Genomic DNA, 27,060 nt, shown 5'->3' on the forward strand with positions numbered 1-27,060 from the left:
AAATCATTTAAGACAGAGGTGAGTAATTACTTTCTTATTGGCACTATATATTTATATAGATATTGCATTTGAACTTGATTAACTTGCATAAGGTTTTAAAAATAAACATTTCATTTATGTTTTGTATTTTAAATGTTTGAAAAATTTCTCAAAAATGGGAAGAAAATAATTAATATATTAAGTGATCATAAATTGATATGAAATGATAAGTAAAAGTTTCAGTTAATAAAAATTATCTTCGGATAGTACTGCCAACGGATGTATGTACCAATGCACGATAAAGGAAATGAAAATAGTAAATGCATATCTTTGAGTAATTTTGAGGGTATCAACTCGGATAGTACTGCCAACGGATGAAAGGAAATGAAAATAATAAATGCATATCTTTGAGTAATTTTGAGGGTATCAATGAGTATAATTTTGAGGATATATTTGAGTATGAAGATAATCCTGATATGACTTCATAAAGATGTTAAAAATAATAAATACTCAAATTTAAACAAAAAAGATTAAATTTAAAACAAAAGCTTACAGTTTAATTAAGTGATGAACTACATTTTTTTTTAGACATTCATTCATAACATTTACATATGAATTTTATGCATAATAAGATTTTAATTGCTCATTAAGTTGTAAAAACTTACTATTAAATTTAATTATTTTTTTTCAGGAAAAACTGTAGATTAATATGTATAATGGAAGAGATTTAGTTTACATGAGGAGAACTACCGCTGATAGGTATTGAGATTGTAGTTTATTTGTACTGTTGTCTTATGGATAATGATATACTATTATATGTTGGTTTGAGTTGTTGTCTATAGACTATGCACATATTTTTGGATGTTTTGATTTATGTACAGTATACTTTGTGGTTTCTTAGTAGCTTTTCAATGTATATTAGAAGTTCTGAAAATCTATAAAAAGTATATTAAATGTCAATACCGTCCGAACAAGATTCCTAACTTAATTAATTCTAAGCTATTAGGCCGGGTCGTATATATTAGAAGTTCTGAAAATCTATAAAAAGTAAATTAAATGTCAATACCGTCCGAACAAGATTAATAACTTAATTAATTCTAAGCTATTAGGCCGGGTCGTGACACTCCCAATCTCTTTTTGGAATTTGGACTCCCTTTTATTTAAGTTAATAAGTAGTAATTGGTCTTAATATGTATCATCAAGTTATGATTGTATTTGAATGAAAGCTTGTTTCACTTGTGTTTATTTGTTTTTCTTATTCTTTCCACTTGGAGAGGATCTTTTAAGGAATGAAACAATCATGATGAAGAACTACTTGTAGATATAAACTTCATTTATCCCTGATGCACCACCACTGGTTATTTTAAATCTAGTAAGGTCTAAATAATTATTAGCTTATCATTTTTTTCTTTCTTAAGATTAGAAATTTAGAATGGTTAATAATTATAACTTCAATCATCTAACCTTCGCTATATTCTTATTATAAAATTTATGCTCAATAGCAATTGCTTATTCATCAATATTACATCATAAGATTTTAATGAATCCTTAAATGCTATTCATACATAGGCATCACATCATTGAATCCAAAATAAATAATGTAAATCTAACGTACCTTAAGTTCTAAATTTTTTAAATGCCTTTGGGTTGGTCATGGAATTTTGAAAATGAAGGGGTAATTTGAAAATTTTTAGTTTATTAATGTACCAGTAAGGCAATTCGCCAAACAGCTAGCAAAAGGTAGCATATAAAAACAATAATGAAAGTCATTTCATAATTTAAGAAAACTGCCCTATAGATGTTTTTTGTGATTTCAAAGTTTTAATGGATCATACCGCACCATGTGATATATTGTGAAGGTGCTATGCCAATGTTTTCTAAGTTCTCTAAACTAAATTTAAGGTAAAATAAAGTGCTTCAATTTTTTGATTTTCTAAGCTTATTGTAAACTGAGATCAGGAGCAGCATACCATGATATGAAAGCTGTTAACAAGTCGAATTTGAATGTCTTTGTTCAACTTGAACTCAGATTATCGAGTTCACCTCGACTCGAACTCGATTAGAAATTGATTTAATTTTGGAAAAAATCAAATATTGCCAACTAGTAAATTATTTTTAAATTATTATATATTGCATCCAAAAACAGCATGAAATCAGCCTGAGGTTCTCTCATCTCATCTAAATCTTCGTAGTCAACAATGAAAATAGACTTAATTCAACAAAAAACTTAAACATTAGATTGGACAGTTAGTTTAATTACGTAAGAAAGTGTTGTTTCAGGGATACAAAACCCCAAAACTAATCATTAGGCCACAAAGCAACCACTAAAGAACACACTATTAACTAAAGTATAATATTTTAAGGTTACTAGATAGAGCTGAAAGTTAAACAGATAGGTCTGGCATTGACAGCAAAAGATAACATAACGAACAGATATTAAACAGATGCTAAATATATGAAAGTAAGCTTGGATAAAAAAGATAGACCTGCAAATACAATGAAGATGAAGTAACGTACATGAGTAGACTAAAATAAACAAGTTTTATCCGGATAAGTGTCTGGCAAGTTTGGCTTATCAGGCTCACAGATTTACTCATGGCTGTAGCAGAGTCATAAGGTAATGACCTGAAATTGGGGTTTGAACGCTAATCATGGCAATACCAATTTCCAACTTTCCTACCCCCAATAATATTACCAACTATGGTTCTTCTCCATTCGCCTGTCCCTAACTTACCACATTTTCATTCTGTTCCTCGTTGCCCAATCCTTCATCATGACATAGCAACCTCAATTTCTGCTCTTCTCTAGATTAATCAATGAGCTAAAACTCCTTGCAAAGTTCAGTTAAAAAAATGTTGGGGAATTACATATATGAAAACTAGCTAGTAAAATGGGAGCAACAAATCAATAACACGTTTGAGGGACATTTACATACAAAACCACAGAATTATTATGTATTTAAATATCTAAGAACCAAAGTTTAATATTTACACTTATAAAACTTTCAATGTTAAAAGGATAGTGATAATGGTGTTTTTGATGTCAAGTTAAAGATTTGAGAGGTATGCATGTAAATATGAATGTTTAGGAGTTTAATATGTAAATACATTAAAATTGCATGGTATGTAAGTAAATGACCCTGCTTTTTAATGCCTTCGAGTAACATGGAAAGTGTTATCATCAATCCAGTCTAGCATTTTAATACCAACATGTGACTAAAAATAAAAAAAACATTTGCAGGATGTCCCAGCAAAACAGCAAAACAGCAAAACAGAGTACACACCTTCCATGAATTGGCAAAAGAATGTATGCCTTCAAAAATATATCAACTCCTTTCCACCACCGCCTCAGCTTCAAAAAACATTCAGATTTATCATCCTGAAGACATATTCATACTAAAATCTTTTAGCAAAAGAAATAATCCAAAAAATCTAGACATAGTGGAAATGTACGTAACCAAAATTTCATTGTGAAGCTCTCTACTTTAAACAAAGAAATAATGTTAAATAATAAAAACAAACTAAATCAAGTTAGATCTTAAAAAATTCACGATGAAAAGTAGTTTCAGAATTTTTCTATGGACCGTAACAAGAATGGTTCATGGCATCTTTTATTCCATTTTAGAAGAAAAAAAATCATCAAGAAATTATGAATGTTACAATTTTGAAGACTTTCCTCGGTAAATGCAGCACTAAATACAGTATGAAGGGTAATGAGCCTCGTGCCATGAAACATTTAATCTGCAATTTCTTGCAAACATAATAAATAGACAATTACTTATGGGGTTGAGTTACAAACCTTCTGGGATAAAGCTTTTTCAAGCTTTCCAAAAAAGAATGTGTTGAAAATATGATAATCACACTGTGGCCTACATGCTGTGGGTTCAGTTCTTTGAAGGTATCTAACAAAATAAATCAACAAATTAGAAGAAACTATGAATAAGCAAAGAAAACCTTATCAATGTTATCAAACTTAAACTGAGCTTACTGCTTCAAAGATCAAAACAGAAATACATCACACCTTAATAAAGTTAAGTAGAATCGAGCTACTTGAAGTATAATTCAGTTAATTATGACAAACAAATGCTCTATCAGAAAGAATTATCATTAATATGCAAGCACAGGCCCGTGATCAAACAAAAATACAAGGCAAAACATGACAAGATGAATAAATTAAAAAAACAAAAACTTAATTATAAACAAGGAGTGTTCAGATAGTGCTGTAGGACATTGAACAGCTTGGAGAAACGATTGAGTATATTTAATCCTGTAAATATATAAAAAAGTACAATTAACCGCATAAGCATAAATTTGTAAGTACAACTAGGAAGTAAAGTTGGAGATCACTCCGTCAAACATTCTGTCAAACAGAAAGTGAGGTATATTAATAGAACTATAAAAGCAAGGTAATGAGAATATAAGAATCTAAAATAAGATTGATGTTAGATATTAGGTTAAAGTGGCATCAGATTTGTTCAATTTCCGTTAGTCACTGTATGTAAAAAAAGTTTTCAATTATATTTTTCGGGAGTTTTAAGTTTGGCGTGATTTCTGCCGAATTCAAGTACCAAATTCTACCGCGTCCACTTAACAATCTTCCAAAAGTGCCCAAGCCCCATAATGAGGCGTCAACATATATACCGTGGCATAAGTCAAAAGTCACTAAATCATCTCTCCAACAAACCAGAGAATACACAGCTTACCGTTCATCACTAGCCAAAAAAATCTATCTTTTCATAATCTCAAACATATTATGGTTAATATTAAAATAAATTTATATAATCTATGGGCTGGTATAATCAAGGTTTTAAATAAATTTAATTAGCATAATAATAATAATAATAATAATAATAATAATAATAATAATAATAATAATAATAATAATAATAATAATAATAATAATAATAATAATCGGTGATACTGGAGCTATAACCCAAATCACATTAGGAAAAAAAATACTATTATCGAAAACAAATAGACGGTTACAATCAATACACTCGGAAAGAAAAATACGACACACACAACACATAACTCATATTATAGCAGCTCCCGGGTGATGGAGGTGACTGTTAGAGGGCTCGGAGAGGTGGCAGCAAGGTAGGGAAGGGGTTTCCAGCTGTGGATGAGGGGTAGCAGTGGTTATGGGCAACTGGCAGAGTAGGACAACACGGAGCGACAAAACAAACAACAGCAGATTATTGTTTGGGGCAGCTGGACAGTATGAAAACAGCAAAGGGAGGGAATTGCGAGCAACGACAATGAAATCAGAGGGCTGAAACAGCGAGGGCATAGAGGAAGAGCGAGGAGAGGGTGATGGGGGAGGTTGGAAAGACTAAAAACAACAATCAAGATGTTGTTGTGGGTAGCTGCAATGAGATACGACAACATGGAGCAATGCGAGATTATGAGGAAGGGGATAGAAAAAAGATAATCACCACGTTGAGAGAGAGATATAGCTAGAGCATCACCTAATCTCTTGGATATAGCCCTTGAAGGGAAAAACAAACGTCGACGGCTAATCTGACAGAAATCCGAAATAAAACGGACTAAAAACTACTAATACAAACCCTAACATACACATATATAGGGAATCACTAAAAGAACGAAGGATAATAGGAAAGAAATAATAGGAAAGGAAAACAAGACTGGTTTGGCAGCCCGACTGTCGTTTCTCGCTATTTCTTTTCTTGCAGTACTGTAGTAGTTACAGTACTGTGAGAAAACTATGCCGAAAAGAGCTCCTACGTCAATCTTCCACGATTGGGGGAGCTTTGATTTCATTCATCAAAGCTTCTGGCTCCTCATAGCAGGGAGTCAAGTCTGTCAAGTTGAAGTTACTAGAGTCATATTAGTCCTCTAGTAGGCCGATCAAATAGACATTACCATTGCACAACACATTCTAGTAGAGTAGGTATCCGTCCTCTTTTGGCACAACCTGAGTTGGCACTAGAGATAGAATGGTATTCTCACGAATCAGGTATCAAGACATCCCATTTGTAAACTACTTATTCCACTCCTCGAATCCAGCAGAAAGTAGCTGATAAATTAAACGTGAGGAGAAACAACTATTGGGTGAAATGTGTCGCGATATGCACCCCTCATTAGCAATCACTCAGGAGAGACTTCTTATTTATTGATAGGACATGAATCCTATTAAAGAATTTCCTTCCTCATCAAGTTCCTAAGACAAAATTTCAAGATGGGGTTTGTAGCTGATAAATTAGACGTGAGGAGAAACAACTATTGGGTGAAATGTGTTGCAATCTGCACCCCTCATTAGCAATCACTCAGGAGAGACCTCTTATTTATTGATAGGATATGAATCCTATTAAAGAATTTCCTTCCCCATCAAGTTCCTAAGACAAAATTTCAAGATGGGGTTCATTTCTCCTATCTGAACATCTGATGATGAGTACCATGCTGAACTGAATCTAACATCTTAACAACTCCATATAATCTTTCCAACGTGCACAAAAAGGTCTCATCTTTGACAGGCAGGACCTCCATCAACAGCGACAGCTCAAGGATGAGTCGATAGATCTGAAAGGTCTGAATTTCTCTTATCTGGGGTTGTCTTATGTCTGATATTAGCTCCCTAAACTCCCGACCGCTTAAAACATCCAAGGTCAGTTCTGTTGATGCTTATCTCAAAATGTTGAAATCATCTCAATGTCTATAAAATGCTAGCTTGAGGCACCATAATCTCGTACTCAACCGAAATGTCAATTACATCAGAGTCACTACTTTCTAGAACATTTATTGTTACCTCAGCTGGAATCTCTATCTTGGGGTCAACTGGAGCCGATGACGTCTCTTCCCAATTGGCAAAAAATTGAGAATCCTCTCTGATGTCCGCATATTCTTTCGGATCACAATTTATCTCATCAACTGGAAGCTATTCCTCTTGCTTTGTGTCCTCACTGTCTTCAGTGTTTGAGTCATTACCCAATTTTTCAAGAACACCATGCTTTATCAAATAGATCTCCCCCTAATTGTGCAGTCTGATTCAAAATACCAAATCTGTAACAATTCCAACACATTTTGTCTATGATAGATATAGAGATACAAATTGGTTCCACCTTTTTTCCACTTTGATTCAATTTTTCCTCTGACGGGGTCATCTTGGATACTTTTTGGCTAGGATAAATATAGAGATACAGATTGGTTCCACTTGTTCTCTACATTGATTCAACTTTTCCTCTGATGGGGTCAGCTTTGATATTCTTCTAGGTGTAATCTGGCTGTAAAACCCTGAGGTTGAGCGCTCCCGATGAAGTGGTCTCTCCACTTCTGAAGCTAGAGTCTGAATCTTCTGTCTATCGTAAGTTGATAGGAACTGGCGCTTGAGCTCCAGTTTCATCTTCAAATTTTACCATTCTACACATGCTGGCTCTTCTCTCAGCATCCTCTGATACGGGATTCCAAAGCGCCATGGATGGTCTTTTACATCACTAAAGTCCTTCCTATGGAAGATATTCAGAGTCTCGACACTTGCTCCCTTTCAATTCTCCAAATCCCGATCGAGGGTGATCCCCCCTCCCCCCCTCCCCGTGTTTCATCCTCAATATCTGCAAGCCTCTGCTGAAGCCGGCGGACCTCTCATTGTAGCTCCCCCCGGTAGGCTCTAGCATAAATTTCTTTGGTGGCATGACTAGGGTTTAAGATTGGGAGGTGAAAGAGGTATAGGAGAGTCAATGAAGGAGTAGGAAAGCTAATCTGGGATTGTTGATTTTGAAAATCAGCAGGGGAAAATTAGGGTTAGTTAAAATTTAGCCATGGTTTGAGAATAGAAAAGTAAACTTTTGATAGAGGTAACTTGGGTAGAGCCGGATGCTAAAAAACCCTATATAGGACTAGGATTAGGCGACGAATGCTAGAAAACCCGAGATAGGACTAATTAGACTAGCTCTGATATCCAATGTATTAGAGTTAACCCAAACCACATCAGGAAAAACAAATATTATTATCGAAAGCAAATTGACAGTTACAATCAACACACCTGAAAGGGGAAAGCAACACACATGATACACAACTCGCGTTAGGGCGGATCTCGGGTGATGGTGATGATGGTTAAGGGGCTTGAAGAGGTGGCGACAAGGTAGGGAAGGGGTTTTAAGACTATGGATGAGAGTGGCAGTGGTTATAGGCAGCTATAACAGCAGAACAACACGGGGCGACAGTCCACTATGGATGAGAGTGGCAGTGGTTATAGACAGCTATAACAGCAGAACAACACGGGGCGACAGTCCAAACAACAATATATTGTTGTTTGGGGCAAAAAACAACAAAGGGAAGACATGCGTGTTGCAACAACGAAGGTGGAGGGCTGGGACAGCGAGGGCAACGAGGGTTGTGGGGACAATGGAGAAGAGGATAGGAGGAAGATAATCACCACATCGGGAGAGAGATACAGCCGAGGCACCACCTCATCCTAGGATATAACCCTCGAAGGGGAAAACGGACGTCGGCGGCTGTTCTGACATAAATAAAAAAGAAAACTTACAAAAAACTGCTAATCCAAACTCTAATACACAAATATTTAGGAAATGACTAAAAAGGAATGAAGGATAACATGATAGAAATAGTAAGAAAGGAAAATGAGACTGTTTTGGCGGCCCAACTCTTGCCTTCCGCTATTTGTTTTCCCGCGTTATTGTAGCAGCTACATCAACGCTAGAAAACTGTGTGGGAAAAGCTTCTGTGTCTATTAAATAATGATCTTTAATAAAAAAAAGAATAGAATTTAACTGACCAACATAGATTCAGTGGAATCACACTACTCAGTTTGCATTTATGAGGGATGCTGATGCAGAGACTTCACGTGAAATCGCAGAATCGAAAATCCCGCGATCCTAAGATGGTGAACTTCCACAATCCCGATGAATTGGGATTTCCCGCGATTGTGGGAAGGCCAAACTGGCAATTCTCGTCTGGTTGACAAGTACTAAAAGAATTCTTATCATTTCTGGCTTATTTCCTCTCTTTATTTCTAATTAGAATTATTTTTTATTAAGACCTCTTTATGTGTGTTTTTTTTTTATTTTGAAGACTTTTGCTTGATTTTTGTAATTTGGAGATTGTACTGATTTTTTCCCTAAGGAGTGTTATATTCTCTTCCTTTGGCAATAGGTTCTTGTAGCTCGTTCAAGAACAGGAGGTGAACCTCGACGTCTGTACAACACCATTTTGTGGTTCTTTCCACTTTTGGTCAGACTCATATCCTCTTCCAAAAGCCACCAACGTTACGTACTATCACTTTGCTATTCTACAACCACTTCCCCGCTAGAGCCACTTCCTAAGCATTTTCGGGCAGCATTTAGCCTCAATGCAGGGATGAGAGCGAGAAAGGGATTTGAAGGGGGAGAAAATGAGTGTGCGGGCTCGTGCAATAAATATAGAAGGTAAAAAGAGGGGGATAAGTAGAAAGCGAACAACAAACGAGGGAGGCCGTGAAAGTGCTTGCTAATGGCAGACAATGACAAAAAAATGCAGTTTTGGCTTCTAGAAAGCAAAGCAAAAGGCAAGTGGGCTCTTTGTCGAATAAGAGAGCAAAGCATAAAGCAAGGAAGTGGGCACCCTGTCGAATAAATTGATTATTAGGGTAGAGAATAATTTGAGCTTGCCTAAGAAACAAGAGTGGGAAGATTATAAAAGATCATTTGTTTATAGAAGTGAATAATGATTAGTATTAAGAAGAGATAAAAACAAATATTTAGCATTTATTTACCTTTCTTATTACACATATATTTTATTTAGTTTTAGAGAGGTTAATATTGATTATAAGGGTAGAGCCTTAAATGAGAATTCAATACTTGATGTGGATAGTTATATTTCTAAATTAGAATATTATTTCGTACTTATAAAACTAATTCATTTAGCCAACATAATTTTGATTAAATTTTATCCTTATGAGTTCTATTGATTCAATAACTATCTCTAAATTAGAATATTATTTCCTACTTATAAAACTAATTCATTTAGCCAACATAATTTTGATTAAATTTCATCCTTATGAGTTATATTGATTCAATCTATGTTGCACCTAATCTACTATATTGTTTAGGCTATAACAAGCAATTTGGTACTATCTTATGATATTTATAAGACTGTTGGAAGTCAACTAAAAATTTTTTGATCTTATGAACTTCAACATGTCAAGTTGGAGAAGCACAATTTTCTATACAACTCAAATCTAGAACCCAAGAGGGTCTGAAAATCAGACTCAACAAGCCCAAATATAGGCGATTGACTGACAATTCTCTTCACTCAATAAGCCATAAAAAAGGCCGTAGTGAAGAATCTCATGTTTTGTCCATCTACCAACAATAGTTGTCTTATTGAAGCTTATCCAACCTCATAAGTCAAGTGATCTAAATCTTGATGTTCTCACAATTGATTGAATAAGGCAAAACTAAATAGATGACCCTCGCTTAAGCCTCATATGTGGAGGGGTTATCAAATTTATGTCTGTAGGATTTGATATTGGTCATTCCTTAGTCCCCGGTGAGTCCAGAATAATCAGCCTTTAAACTATCTAATTTTGAGCCGATCCAGATTTGGCAAAAAATCGGATCAAAATCGAAAATCGCATCAAAACAAATTGATTATGAGTCGACTCTAATTATAAATCAGCCAATTCATATGTATTTTTTTGGCTCGTGAGCATGATCGATATGGCTTCAATATGTTTGATTCAACTTGAATAAATGATCGATCAAATTCGAATAAAGGATTAGTCCAGCTCAAACAATGTATTGATCTGGCTCTATCATGTGCTCAATCCAGATCAAAATCCTGCTTGATTTGACCCAAAAAAGAGCATGAGTTGGCTCAAAATCAGACAAATTTATAATTGATAACTATGAAATTCAAAAATTAAATTACATACAAGTGATATAAAGTAAGATTTGAACTAAGAAAAAACACCTAAAATAGAAATAAAACCAAATTTTTTTTATTGAAAGAGACTAAAGAGTTTTCAAATTACAAAATTATAAGGCCAAACATATAACATTTGTATTAATACCAAATTTACAATTGATAACTATAAAATATGCAAATTAAATTAAATAAAATAGAAAAAGTTGATCTTTTCGTCCTCAAAAGCAAATTCCTTCAATATTGCACAAAAGTAAAACTTGAAGAAATAATAAGTTCTAATTAGCAGGGAAAAAAAACTAAAGACTGATTATACCTGGATTTTGGATTGGGGCATACCGCATATGACATACGACATACAACATACCTCATATTTATGCAGAAAGAAATAAAAACAAAGAACTCTTGCATTTATTAAAGCTAGAAAATTGCAATACTCCTAAAAATGAGGGAAGAAACAAAAGAAACATCAAAGCTAAAATTTAAGCTCGGATAAAACAACCAGCTTCAGAAAGGATAGCGCTGCCCATGTCATTTTTAAATTCAGTTTATAAGAAATCCAAGTCCAATAGAAATGTAAACCGTGAGAAATATCCACCAGAAATTCCAAAACACAACAACATAATTCAAGTTAAAAACAATGAACCCACTTTGAGATCAAATAAAGTGAACTCTTATTAACAAGAAGTTGAACTATCCATTCTTTGTTGGTTTTCATCACCGCTCTTAAAATCTAACACAATTGGAAAGGTTAAATTAGTAGTATCCGTACTTAAAAAAAAATTCTAAGCCAACTATGTTAATCCTTCCTAACTTGAAAATACCAATATAACCAACCAAAACAAATAAACCAAATAGCCATGCAAAATAGACCAAAGAGCCAACACTACAAACCAAACTAACCCAAAAAAAAAAAAAAGCCGAGGCAAAAAACCAATCAGCCAACACTATCAGCAACTAAACCCCAAAGAAAACCAAACAGCCAAGGCAAAAATAGGTGACTCTGGTGGGAACTGGGTGGCATATATGTAAATGCGCTAAATTATAATTATAGAAATTGACACGGGTTATAGAAACTGATGTCCCGATAAAGACAACCATGTTCCTCTCTTCTTTTCAATGTCGTGGTTTTTTAGGTACTTCTAGATGGCATTTTTTTTTGGTGATATGCATATAGAACATACACGAGCTGGGTATTAAGTGAGACATTTTTTTTGGCATATAGAACATACACGAGCTGGGTATTAAGTGAGCTAAAGACAACCAAAAATAATTTTTTTTACAAGGTCTACTGTCTTCTTGTAGCGACAATTTCGTTGGTTGGTATACTGAGTTCTATGAGACCACATACATACCAAAAATTGTATTAAATTACTCGTGTTAGCAATTTCAACTTATGTCATGACTAATCAATTGTCTTTTGAATCATTTAGGAAAGATGAGGTTCGAGATTTTTGGGACCTCCCGACGAGTGCTCTGCTATTGCGGACTACAGACTTCCCTACTAATGTCACGTCAAGCAAGTAGCTACGAGAGACAGTTCTACAAATGCCTGCAGGGTATCACGGAGAAGTGTAAGTTCTTCCGGCATGTAGACATTTCAGCAGATTCTACTGCCGAAAGTGATCGAGGTTGGATGGTATCCTTGAAGAACGATGTAACTCATGACATATGCCGTCCGAATTTTAAATTAATATTATCATACTTTTAATTGTGATTTTAATAATTTTTTTCTTTTTTTAGCAAACTTGATACTCACGGTTAAGTGAATTGTGTATATTTTTTTTGTACTGTTTTGAAGTGGTTTTTTTCTTCTCAAGTATCAAATATATTGCAATGACAATTCTGCTTCAAACAACATTACTACACAGGGGTAGAATGATCATTTATCAAGAAACAACTGCAAATCAGTTGTTTTCCAACAATACAAACCAAACAACTAACCATCTTATCCGGATCGGCTGTTGATTAACATTTTATCTAGATCACCCGCTTATCAGCAGCTTATTAATAAGCCACAGCTACTCCAAACAGACCCTTAAGCTCTTAGAGTTTTGAAATGAACAAATTTGGGCTTTTAAACTTGAAAAGTAATCTAAAATTTAGCCTCGTGCTAGAAAAATGATTCAAATGTGAACGTTTAAATTTACAAAATAATTTTAAATCAAAGCAAAAGTGATTTGATGGTTAACAAAGAAGCACGTGAAATTAAAAGTAATTTAAGCTTATGCAAGTCCACTTAGAAGATGTGCAACCGTTCATTTATTAGAAAGATTCAAAGTTTTTGGAATGTCAAAGAATTCAACAAAATTTAGATATCATTTGCTTGACATTCAAATTCTCACCTCAGGATTCAAAATTCAAGCTTACAAATGTAGAGAAGACGGTGTTTCAAAAGTTTAAAGTTAAAAACTGCATGCATCAATATATTTATTCATATAAGATAAATTTATGTAACTTTAAGTCTTATATCTATCATTTAAAGTAACTATTGATCTAATTCATACTTTAAAATCATATAAATTGCTTTAAGACATGCAATGTTATCTACCCAAATACATGAATTAAATGGCTACATGTGTTCCGATATAAGTGCTAAATTTTAAACTACAAAATCTGAATTTGAGTTTGTTTGATGCAGCTGCAACTGTTTGAAGAAGTAACTTTGAAGTTGCTTTAGAAGAAAATATTTTCAAAATGCTGCAATGACTATTACAAATTTATTTTATCTTAAAAAACTCAGAGTACAACTATCTGACAATCACCACATTTAACATTCCGGGTTTAAAAAACAGTTTTCTACCACAAAAATTTCTAAAAAATAGTAGAAAAATAATTTCCCAAAAAAAAAAAAACTATGGTGACAGTCCAAAAGCAAAGCAGACAGAAAGCTGCCCCATAAAGACCCTTAAATTAAAAAAAAAATAAAAAAAATAAAAATCTATATGTGCCCATCAAATTAAATAAATGCTTACATTTAACGAATCTGAAAATACTGCGCGGGTTTGAATAAAATTCACTTTGATTAATCTCACTTTGAAAATGCATTAGGCCGCCATATCTATAAAACATGATTGTAAGTCCGACTGAACTAGTCTTATCTACCTCCCCATAATGACTGAACTCAATAAGTCTAGTATTTTCAATAATTTTAAATAATAAAAATAAAAAATGCAAGTCCAAATCACTCAATCTGATCATCCTTTTCATCGAGATTAGCATTGACAAGACTAATATTTTAAAGATATCAAAATTAGAGAATTTCAAATAAATTTCAAACATAAAAATTCTAAATGTCAAAATTTCTGATGATGACTGAGTTGATAGAAGATTTCAACCAAAAGAATTTATTTTCAAAATTAAGTTTTGAATGTTTTTGGTATAAATTCAAATGATACATTAATTTAATCATTTGTAGGCATAACAGTGTTATAACAATGTTCTTATACAATATTATGTCGATACTAAGTTTGATCCTTTACGAGCAACAAGTAAAGTCGTCAAGGTTTAAAACAAGTGATCAAATACCCGATGATGATCATGCTGACTGAAAATATTAACCGGAGGAATCAACTTTTAAATTAAAAATTTCAATTCAAATTCTTAAAACATAAAAATCAAAATATTCAATTTAAACATAAATCACCTAAAAACATAAAACAAACTTCATCCACCACCCTCAGTAATAGTTTGTCAAACCAAAACAGTTTATTGATGGTAACAAACATTTGATTGCCTCGGCTCACAAAAAACAAATGATATCGAGCATATCTCTGTATTCATACTCAAAGTAATTTCATGTCGGTAAGTATGTAGCCCGAGTCTTCTGTCCAAGTGATTTTGCCGCCAAATAACGCTAAAGTATCAGTTGCGACAAGAGCTCTCTGACCAAGAGGTTGCCATCAGATGACAATTATATTTAAATTACGGCCACGACTACAACCCATAAGTTCCTCAATGGTTTTATGCCCTTCGAGTTGTAAACCATAAAAGTATAATTGATTGACATAAAATCTTGTCAGTTAAAGTCGACTTAAATTGTCCCCTTAGGCAGACATCCACCATTGGTTGACACAACCTGTGGTTGCTGGTAAGAATCTTTCAATTAGGTTAGGTAAACTATCTCCTCTTATTAGATAACAATTATATTTAAATTACGGCCACGACTACAGCCCATAAGTTCCTCAATGGTTTTATGCCCTTCGAGGTGTAAACCATAAAAGTATAATTGATTAACATAAAATCTTGTCAGTTAAAGTCGACTTAAATTGTCCCATTAGGCAGACATCCACCATTGGTTGACACAACCTGTGGTTGCTGGTAAGAATCTTTCAATTAGGTTAGGTAAACTATCTCCTCTTATTAGGTAGATCAGGAACCATGACGACTCGGGACTACGAAATTATGAGATTTGATCGACTTAGCAATCATTTTCTCCAACATTCACTTTAATTAAGCTCAAGATGATAAATTTTACAATCCAATACTTTAAGTTTGTTGCTATTATATGCTAAATATTTAATGTTTAATGACTAGTCTTAATCGAAAGTGATCTCCTGTTATCAAGAGGGAAAATTAACCACAGGGCTTGTGCCTATATGAAACCTCAAACCACAGTCCAAAAGTCCTCGTATAATGAAGACAAAATCTCTGAGTAGTGTCATAGTTACTGTTCCATCTATCTTCTAAAAATTTGGCCCGGAATATCAAATACAAAGCTCTCAACAATAAAACAAGAGTCTGGGTGTCAAAATTTTTGGATCCCACACCAACTACATTGGTTGCACGGGTCTAGAAGACAACATACAGATGTTCTGCCTTAAACTTCTATTAAGAAAAATGGCCGAAATAATCCCTGAATTACATGTGAGGGGTATTTTAGTCCCAAATTATTAAGAGTGACCAATTTAGTCCCAAAATTCTTCAAATTTAATCCAAGTTGGTCCCACTGATGTTCGTGTAAGAGGTGGAAATTGACAGAAAGTTAAACTAAACAGCAGTTCCAACTGATACAATCAAAATATTTTATTGAGTTCTCCTTAACAGGAAAGTAAAATCTAACAATCAAACGAATTAGAATTGCTCTCTTCAATATCATAGAATGAAAGCCCTCACACAAACTATCCATGTTAGACAAAGGAAAACTACAGTAAAAAAATGTTAAAAACTGAATGAATGGCATGATATACTTACAGAATGTAGAAGTTCATTACAGGCGACGATAAGAATTGTTCAGGATTTAGGCATTCCATGTCAGAGCAAGAGAGTGCTACAGATTCCGGGTCATTCCTGCAAAGAAAAATCGCAAAGATACTGAGTGGAAGTAACAACCAAATCATTAGCTCCGTATTAATCCACATCATATATTGGTTTTAGATCTGCACCGAGAAGGATAATATAATCTGACTTCCTTCCTGGAAAAAAAAATGACAATTAACAACCTCACATTAAGACTTCCACAGAAGAGGTTCATACTAGAGAGTGAGAAACTTCAATCAGTCAAAAGAAGTACGAAAATTCTAACCCACCATTCATCGCTTGAAACGTCCATTGACTTCCCACAAAAATCTTCATCATCCAGAAGAAGAACTACATCCTCAACCTGCATTTGATAAATCAAACAAGCCAACTTAATTTTTAATGAATGCTACATCTTAAGCTAATAACTTAGTGATAGAGTAAAAAGAGATGGACATGGGAAGTTCATTTATGTGAATTTATCATTTTGGGGAGCCCAGCTGCGAAGAATAAAAAGAGGAGACGAGATCAGCTTCGTGCTCGCGTGCAAGAAGAAGAGAAGAGGAGCCAAACTCGGGCTTGCGTGACATAGGGCTGCTGGCCGAGCTTATGTAAGATAAGATTCACGAGTTTTAATTTAAATTAAATAAATTTGATTTAGTTTACATTTTAAAATATATAAAATTAATTGATTAAATAGATTATAAGATTAACATTTAAGGTTTATGAATTTAAATCAGATACTGTATATGGATAGGCTTGATGCGAAGAAAAAGGAAGACTGCTTGTGAGCATTTTAAAGCCTTGTATGAGAACAGTAAGATTAGAATCTTGGGTATTTGAATAGGAAATATCAGTTTACTAGCTAAATGCTATTAACAAGTTTAATTTAATCAAATATAAAGGTAGAAAATTAGAGGTGAATCAATTAGAGTTGTAAGAGGGAAGAGAAGTTTTGTACAATAAGCAAATCAGATCTTTAAAGGTAACAAATTGCCTAATTGACTTATATGTGTCAATTTAGTTTATATGTTATTAGATATGTAAGTTTTTCTTTTAGAATGAGATCCTTATAACCATATGCATATTTAACTGATTTAGCTGTTAGTTGAAGGAAGTAAAGTGAAGATATACATATTTCAAAGATCTCTTGAAAATAAGATGAGTAATTATTTTGTTTAATGCATTAAATTAATGTTTCATTAAATGATAATTGTTTTATTAAATGGTTAAAAACCAATATTTCATTAATGTCTGACATTTTTAAAGTCTCATGTGATATCACAATTGAGAGGAAATAATCGAAATGAGAAATTACATTTTAAATATTTTAATTGATATGAAATGTTAAGTAAATGATTAAGTCATACAGGATTACCCATGGATGGTACTGTCAAGAGATGTAATGTACTCACGCACATTAAAGAAAATTGCAAAGGTACACATTGGGTACAATTTGAAGGTACATTCGGGTAAAATTTTGAGTGTACTTCGAGCATATTTTTTAGGATACCTAAGGGTGTGACAAGAATCATGTGACAACTATTAAAAATGTTTAAACGGTAAATAATTAAAGTGCAACAGGAAGACAAATTTTAAATAAATAATTTAAAATTTCATAAATCAATGAATTGCATTTTTTTGGTCATTCATGCACAGTATAACATAAAAATTTAATGCATACTAAATTTTATTTCCTCACTATATCATACTTACGGTAGCAATTAATATTTTCTTTTAGAAGAAGAAAAATTTTAAGTTGATATGCCTGGTATGAGAGATTTGGTTTAGAGGGGGAGAACTGCAGTTAATAGATAATTGTTTGTGATGTGATTTTAGTTTTCTTTTGTATACATCTATATAGAGACAATTTATAAGTTGATTTGAGATTGTTGTCTATAAATGATGTTGTTTCTGAATGTTTAAATTTTATAGACTTTGTAGATTTGTGACTAGTTTAATTTAATCAAATATAAAGGTAGAAAATTAGAGGTGAATCAATTAGAGTTGTAAGAGGGAAGAGAAGTTTTGTACAATAAGCAAATCAGATCTTTAAAGGTAACAAATTGCCTAATTGACTTATATGTGTCAATTTAGTTTATATGTTATTAGATATGTAAGTCTTTCTTTTAGAATGAGATCCTTATAACCATATGCATATTTAACTGATTTAGCTGTTAGTTGAAGGAAGTAAAGTGAAGATATACATATTTCAAAGATCTCTTGAAAATAAGATGAGTAATTATTTTGTTTAATGCATTAAATTAATGTTTCATTAAATGATAATTGTTTTATTAAATGGTTAAAAACCAATATTTCATTAATGTCTGACATTTTTAAAGTCTCATGTGATATCACAATTGAGAGGAAATAATCGAAATGAGAAATTACATTTTAAATATTTTAATTGATATGAAATGTTAAGTAAATGATTAAGTCATACAGGATTACCCATGGATGGTACTGTCAAGAGATGTAATGTACTCACGCACATTAAAGAAAATTGCAAAGGTACACATTGGGTACAATTTGAAGGTACATTCGGGTAAAATTTTGAGTGTACTTCGAGCATATTTTTTAGGATACCTAAGGGTGTGACAAGAATCATGTGACAACTATTAAAAATGTTTAAACGGTAAATAATTAAAGTGCAACAGGAAGACAAATTTTAAATAAATAATTTAAAATTTCATAAATCAATGAATTGCATTTTTTTGGTCATTCATGCACAGTATAACATAAAAATTTAATGCATACTAAATTTTATTTCCTCACTATATCATACTTACGGTAGCAATTAATATTTTCTTTTAGAAGAAGAAAAATTTTAAGTTGATATGCCTGGTATGAGAGATTTGGTTTACAGGGGGAGAACTGCAGTTAATAGATAATTGTTTGTGATGTGATTTTAGTTTTCTTTTGTATACATCTATATAGAGACAATTTATAAGTTGATTTGAGATTGTTGTCTATAAATGATGTTGTTTCTGAATGTTTAAATTTTATAGACTTTGTAGATTTGTGACTATTTTATATATATTGGAAATTTCCAAAATTATGTTAAAAGAAAAATGAAATTTTAATACCGACCGACCATAGTTCCTGCCTTAGTTTATTCTAAGCAGCGAGTCAGGTCGTGACAAAATTGGTATCCGAGTAATTATGTTTGATCATGATCTAAAAAAACCATCAGAATGAGTACTTGAAGTTATTTAAGGATATAAGACCACCTTTTTTTTCTAGAGAAGGTCTGGTGGATGCCGAAAACTGGTTGCTGAGTGGAGATATTAGATGGATTATCTTGTCCTCCTGAGAAGATGTTTACACTGGCTAAATTTGCATTAGAAGGAGAAGTAAAGTGATGGTGGTGAGGGCAAGTGTAGAAGTAATTTGGGGGTAAAATCAATCACATGATTCCGTGGGATGAGCTTGTGAGCACCTTTAAATACTGATTCATACCACTGTCCGCTAGAAGATAAATGTATGACAAATTTATTCAGTTGGTACAGGTTGATCAATCTAATAAGAAGTATGAAGTTGAATTCACCATGCTTTCAAGGTATGCACCTCAGTTGATTCCAAATATAGAGGAGAAGTGTCATCGATTATTGTATAGGCTTAAAAATGTCATTAGACGACAATTGATTCCTCTTAGAATCGATGATTTTTCTGTATTGGTGGAGATAGCCATAATGAATGAATTAGATCTAGAAGCTTTTCAAAGGAGGAGTGACATTAAAAAAAAAGAAATTTAGAGGGATTAAGGTTTCCTTAGAGCTCTCAGAGGCATTCTTCTAGTGAAGCAGTAAAGGTGCTAAGAATGCTAGATCAAGCAGCGTTGACACTTAGTTTAAAGCAAAGAAATGTGATAGGTGTGGAAGGTCTCACAAGGGGAAGTGTCAATCTGGATCCAACAATTGCTTTTAGTGCCACCAACTAAGACATATGACGAAGAATTGCCCTAAATTGGGTCAGAGGGCTCCAAAAGATTCCAGAGGCAGTGCTGCACCACCTTAGAGGAGCTATGAAAGACCGCGAGCAGCAGAATCTTCGGGATCAATGCCAAATACAGGTCTGACTCGGTAGAAAATTCAGCTCAGAGTAAATACTCTTTCACAACATGAAACTAAGGACTCCCCAGACGTCATCACAGATATTTTTTATTCTTAATAATTTCAATCCAGTGCACTTTAAGTATCTTAGGATTCATGTGATGTCATACATAAAACAAATAAGAATTTAAATAGATTAAAAAGCCGACTCTAAATATTTAATGTCATGATTTTAATAATTGGTATCATATATCTTCAGTATGGGCCGATAAAAATATTATTTGATTCAGGAGCATCACACTCATTCATAGTTGGTGAACTGGCTAAAATGATGCGATTGAATATCCTTTTATGTCTGTGATACTGTCGGTGAGAATGTTAAATGGTGCTTTTCTAGATATTAATAAATCATGTGCAGTGAATCATATGATTGGTCAAAAGGATTTTGACGCCCAACTTATAGTGTTGCCCTTCGTGGAATTTGATGTGATTTTAGGCATCGATTGGATGTCTAAAATGTGTCACTATTGATTGCAATAAGAAGGCCGTCAAAATAAATGTATCTGGGGAAGCAGAAACTAAATTTCTGGTGACAGAGGATTATCATCCATGATTATTATATGTTCGAAGGCTTATAAATTGTTGAATCATGGAAGTCAAGATTTTAAGGCTCAGGAAATAAATACTCCCAAGGAAGTACAGTTTTTGGGTGATATTCCAGTGGAAATAGAATTTTCAAAAGTGTTCCTTGATGATTTACCATGACTACCTCCAATGCGAGAGATTAATTTCAGTAGTGAGCTATTTTCAGGTCCTAAGCTTGTATCCAAGGCACCCTACAGAATGACAGTTAAAGAGTTGAAGAGCCAGTTGCACGAATTACTAGATAAGAGGTTCATAAGACCTAGCACCTCACCTGGGGAGCTCCGATATTATTTGTGAAGAAGGATAGGAGCTACATGATGTATATTGACTACAGAGAGTCGAATAAATTGACATTTAAAAATAAATATCCATTGCTGCAGATTGACGATTTGTTTGACCAACTGGATGGGGCTTCTGTATTTCCAATGATCGATATGAGATCAGGCTATCACCAACTGAGGAATAGAGAACAAGACAATGATGACCGTTTTCAAGGCTAGATATGAGCACTATGAATTCGTGGTGATGCTATTTGGACTGACAAATGTTCCAACAATTTTCATGGACCTGATGAACAGAGCCTTCAGGCAGTTTTTGAACACTTTTGTGGTTGTTTTTATATATATGATATTATGGTGCATTCGAGGGATGAAGTCAGTCATGCAAATCACTTATATGTTGTGTTGTAGGTTTTAAAGAAGAATACATTTTATGACAAATTTTTTAAATGTGAATTTTGACTTAAAAGTGTGGCTTTTCTAGGGCACATTATCAGTGGAGACAATATAATTGTGGATCAGAATAAGGTCAAATTGATTATAAATTGATTAAGATCTACTACTGTTACTGAGGTCGGGAGTTTAATAGGTCTGGCTGGTTATTACAGAAGATTTATTGAGGGGTCTCACAGATTATTGTACCACTATCAGATTGACTCAGAGTGGTGAAATTTGTATGGTCATATCGTTGTGATGAAGCATTTCAAAAGCTAATGATAATGGTCTCACAGATTATTGTACCACTATCAAGATTGACTCAGAAGGTGGTGAAATTTGTATGGTCAGATCGTTGTGATGAAGCATTTCAAAAGCTAATGATAACTATTATTTTAAAAGCAGTTCAAATTTGTCTGCTCCAGTTTTGTTCATTCCTTCAGGTTTTGATGGGTTTCAAATTTTCAATCAGGCATCTTTGAGGGGTTTGGGTTGTGCACTTAGGCAGCATGGTAGAGTCATTGCATATGCGTCATGATAATTGAAGAATCATGAAAGTAACTATCCCAAGCATGACTTGGAGCTTATTGCAGTTATGTTTGCACTAAAAAAAGGAGGCATTATCTATATGGAGTTAGATGCAACGTATTTACTGACCACCAAAGTTTAAAGTATATCTTCACTTAAAAAGAGTTGAACCTGAGGCAGAGGAGATGACTGAAATTTATTAAAGGATATGATTTAGATATTCAGTACCATCCAAAAAAGGCTAATGTTGTGGCAGATGTGTTGTAGGAATGATTCAGGTAATTTGAAATATTTATTTACTCAGCAGGAGCAGATAATTACAGATATGAAGAGGTTGAAGCTATCTATAGTTGATTCTAGTGATGATAGTATAGTTCAAATATATCAGTTGACGGTGCAGTCAACTCTAAAAGACAAAATTGGAGTTTCATTACCCAGAGATAGCAGTATACAGAAAATTCTGGAGCAAGTTAAGACAGGCAATTTGGAGAAGTATGTGTCAGAACATGAATGTTTATTAAGATAAAAAGATTGGGTTTATATTCCAGATGTTGATGACATGAGGGATGAAATTCTAGAGGAAGCACATTTATCTGGATATACTATTCAACCAGAGAGCAATAAAATATGCTAAGACCTCAAAAAAAGTATTTGGTGACCAAGATTAAAGAGAAATGTAGCATAATTTGTATCTACGTATCTTTCATGTCAAGTAGTGAAGGAAAAACATTAGTGTCGTAAAAGTCAATTGCAGCCTTTACTGATTCCACAGTGAAAATGAGAGGAGATTGCGATAGATTTTGTTATTGGTTTGTCGAAAACACGTCAGTCATTTGGGTAATTATTGATAAACTGACTAAGTTTGCCCATTTTTTATCTATTAGATAGGCAAATCCAGTTTAGAAGCTAGCCAGATTATATATGGATCAAATTGTGAGGTTGCATAAGGTGTCGAAGTCTATTGTCTCTGATATAGATGACATGTTTACTTCCAGATTGTAGAGAAGGTTAAGGAAGCTTTGGGCACACGATTGACTTTCAGCACAACATTTCACCCTAAGACAGATGGTCAGTCAAAGAGGACAATTCAGGCTTTGGAGAATCTACCAAGGTTGTGTCCTTCACTGGTGGAGGTTGGGAATCACATATGCCTATAATAGAGTTTGCTTACAATAATGGTTAGCAGGCTAGCATTGGGATGGATCCATATGAAGCCTTGTATGGAAGAAAGTGCACATTAAATCCATGTTGGGCTAAAACATGTGAAAGAAAGATCACTGGAGCTGATTTGGTTGATGATGTTACTGAGAAGATTGGACTTATTAGAGATAGACTGAAGGCAATGCAGAATAGGCAATAAAAATACTATGATGTCAAGCACAGACCTATTGAGTTTGAAGTTGGATAGTTTGTTTTTATCAAGGTCAGTCCTATTGAAAAGTGTGCAACGATTTAAGAAGGTAGAAAAATTGAGCCACAAATTTGTCGATCCATTTGAGATTATGGATAGGAATAAGAAGATTGGTTTTACTAGCTCATATGCAGAGAGTGCATAATGTTTTCCACATTTATTCACTCAGACAGTATATTGTAGATGAAACTAGTAAAGTGATAGAAGATTCAGTTGATATTCAGCTTAATTTGACTTATGTTGAGGAGTCTGAAAGAGTACTTGATCATGATGTGAAAAAGCTGCGAAATAGAGAGATTCGTTTTGTGAAGATTTCAGGGAAAAATGGGTCGAAGAAGGATGCTACATGGGAGAAAGTCTCAGAGATCCAAAAAAGATATTCTCAACTTTTCTTTCGATGTATTTATACTTTCAAAATAATTTTCAAATTTCGACGACGAAATCTTATAAAGGGAGATTGTAATAATAGAAAATTAATAAATTAATAAAATAATAATGATAAAAATAAATTGAAAAGCTACTAAAAAAAACACCCATTTGATTATGGTTTAAGAGTCATATTACTCATTCGAGCCAAAGAAACAAATAAGCAGGCGAGCGGGAGAGGAGAAACTGTCGCAATCGAGAGTGGAAGAGAAGAGAAGTCACGTGTGCATCTTTGCGTGCGTAGGAGGCGAGAACGAGCCTTAGCGGATCAATCGAAAGAGGGGTAGGTTCGCGCAAGGGAAGAAAAGGCAAATGGGATTCGAAGCTCGTCGTGCCCCACCTGTGAATTTTACCCGCATCGAAACCGAACAAAGAGGGAGATTAGGAGCCTGTGCTGAGGAATAGGAAGTAGAGAAGTGTCTCTGTGCATTGTTACCGTACACAGAGGAGCAAAATTGGGTGTGCGTGGAGGAAGAGGAAGAAGAAGAGTCGAACCTCTGCGTGCGCTACTCTATTGAGTTCCACCGAGCCGTGAAGAAGAAGAAGAGATGAGATCAGCTTCAAGCTCGTGTGCCGGAAGAAAAGGAGAAGGGGAGCCGAACTCAAGCGTGCATGATTGGGTTGTCGGCCAAGCTTATGTAAGGTAAGTTTTGTGAGTTTTAATTTAAATTAAATAAATTTGATTTACTTTAAGTTTTAAAATATATAAAATTAATTAATTAATTAGATTATAAGATTAACATTTATGGTTTATGAATTTAAATCAAATATTGTAAATGGATGGATTTGATGCGAAGAATGGAAACAATTCGTGTGCAATTTAAAGCCTTGTATGAGAACGGTAAGAGCTGAATATTGGGTAATTGTAGTTTTTTTATATTAATTAATTGAATGGAAAATATTGATTTACTTGCTAAATGCTAATAACATGTTTAATTTAATTAGATATAAAGATAGAAGATTAGAGGTGAATCAATTACTGTTGTAAGAGGAGGATGGTGCAAGAGCAAACTAGATCTTTTAAGGTAAGAAATTGCCTAATTGACTTATGTGTGTTAATTTAGTTAAATGTCATTAAATATGTAAGTTTTTCTTTTAGAATGAGATCCTTATAAGTATAAGCATATTTAATTGATTTAGGCGTTAGTTGAAGGAAGTTAAGTGAAGAGATAGATATTTCAGAGATTTTTTGAAAGCAAGGTGAGTGATTATTTTTTTTATGCATTAAATTAAGGTTTCCTAAAAAAGAATAAATGTTTTATTAAGTGGTTAAAAAAAGTATTTCATTAATGTCTGGCATTTTAAAAGTCTCATGTCACAATTGAGAGAAAATAATTGACATGTGAATGTACATTTTAAAATATTTTAATTAACAACAATATATTAAGTAATATAATTATACATAATTAACCCCCAAATGTTACTGGTAAGGGATGCAATGTACTCACGCACATTAAAGAAAATGATAAATGTGTATCTTCAGGTATAACTTGAAGGTACTTCAGATACAATTTTGAGTGTTTTCGGACATATTTTTAAAGATACTTTTGGGTATGATAGTAATTATGTGATAACTATGAAAAAGAGTAAAAGGGTAAATACTTAAAGTGGAATGAGAAAGGATAAATTTAAGATGAAAATTTAAAGTTTCATAAATAAATTAACAACATTTTGTTTTAGCCATTCATGCAAAACATAGCATAAAAATTTAATGCAAATTAGATCACAATTACACACTAAGTCATATTTATGGTCACAATTAATGTTTTCTTTCAAGAGAAGAAAAAATTTAGATTGATATGTCTGGTAGGAGAGATTTGATTTAGAAGACGATTGCAGCTAATAGATGCTAGTTTGTGATGTGATTTTAATTTTCTTTGGTTTATTTCTATATATAGAATTTATATATTGATTTGAGATTATTTTCTACAGATGATGTTGGTTTTGAAGGTTTAAATTTTCGTGATATTTGTGGATTTGTTGCACTTTACATATATTAGAAGTTTTTGAAATTTTGTGAAAAATAAAATGAAATGTTAATATTGTCCGACCGTAATTCTCGTCTTAGTTAATTCTAAGCACCGTGTCATGCCCCTTCATCTTCAAGGAAATGATAAGACAAGCATGAGAAGGAAAGCTCTAGAAGAGGCATGCATGGCAAGAACCTTCTAGAGCCAAGACAGTGGATGAGAAAGGTCCACACAACTCTAGAAACTTCTACCCAATTCTAGAGGTCAGAGGAAGGCAATACTCCATGAAGAACTCAATGATGGAGCATGGAGAGCTCAAGAAGAACCTAGAAGGATCTAGAATTATGTATTTATGTAAGAATTGTATGGAATACTCTAGAAAGTAAAGAATTCTAGAACATTCTCCTGGCTTGGAGGGGGACTATATATAAAGATCCCTCCTCTCATTGAGTCATCTCAAGGGTGAGGTCGCCGGGGAGCAAAGAGATCCCGTTGCACCCAAGTCACATGGGAGGTCCAAGGAAATCATGCATGACTTTGATTCACGCCTTGCTCGGATGGAAGAGACAATGAATGATGTGGAGAGTCAAGTAAAGGATCTTAGCCAAAGGGTTGATGTACTCGAGGAGGATGATGTCACCATCTATTCAACGATCAGAGGTAAGATGCTCCAACTTGATGAGACCATAATGGGCTATATGGCTAAGTTGCAGGAGGATTTGTTGGGAAAGCTCCAAGAGGTGCGAAGAGCCTATGAGGAGAAGATGAGCGACGTGCGTGTTATCTTGGAGGAAATCTAAGAGAATTGAAGTTCCAAAACCTATGAGTTTTGGAGGGGTTCACAACGTGAAGAAAGAAGACAACTTTCTATGGGGACTAAAGCAATAATTTGGAGCGATGGGGATTGCCGATGAAGATGCAAAAATAAAATTTGTCTCTCTTTATCTCTCGAATATCGCTATGCTTTGGTGGAGAAGAAAAAGAGATGTAGAGAAAGGTTTGTGCTCCATGACCACTTTCAATGCCTTTAAGAGAGAGCTAAAGAGGCAGTTCTATCCCAAGAATGTCGAGGATGAGACTCGAGCCCGACTGCGAAGGCTTAAGCAAGAGGGTTCGATTCGAGACTACATTAAGAAGTTTACAAGCTTGATTCTTGAAATCTCTGATATGTCAAACAAAGATGTTCTCTTCAACTTCATGCATGTGTTCCAACATTGGGTA

General features: G+C 33.8%; 1 protein-coding gene across 3 annotated transcripts in view; it reads right to left on the bottom strand.

Annotated features, from left to right (window-relative positions):
* Positions 1–27,060, bottom strand: part of LOC110027748 (ubiquitin-like-specific protease 1D) — a 77,471-nt gene that overhangs the window by 18,984 nt on the left and 31,427 nt on the right. For 2 of the 3 annotated variants that reach the window (XM_020729290.1, XM_020729292.1), the window contains exons 5-9: positions 16,385–16,458; positions 16,241–16,270; positions 16,050–16,145; positions 3,778–3,880; positions 3,263–3,357 (exon numbers count right to left, since the gene is read on the bottom strand). In XM_020729290.1, coding sequence (XP_020584949.1) covers positions 3,263–3,357; positions 3,778–3,880; positions 16,050–16,145; positions 16,241–16,270; positions 16,385–16,458 — 398 coding nt within the window. The remainder of the gene's footprint in view (positions 1–3,262; positions 3,358–3,777; positions 3,881–16,049; positions 16,146–16,240; positions 16,271–16,384; positions 16,459–27,060) is intronic. The other variant, XM_020729291.1, reaches the window with a different exon arrangement.

Source organism: Phalaenopsis equestris, unplaced genomic scaffold, assembly GCF_001263595.1.
Source record: "Phalaenopsis equestris unplaced genomic scaffold, ASM126359v1 Scaffold000440, whole genome shotgun sequence".
Classification (NCBI taxonomy): Eukaryota; Viridiplantae; Streptophyta; class Magnoliopsida; order Asparagales; family Orchidaceae; genus Phalaenopsis; species Phalaenopsis equestris.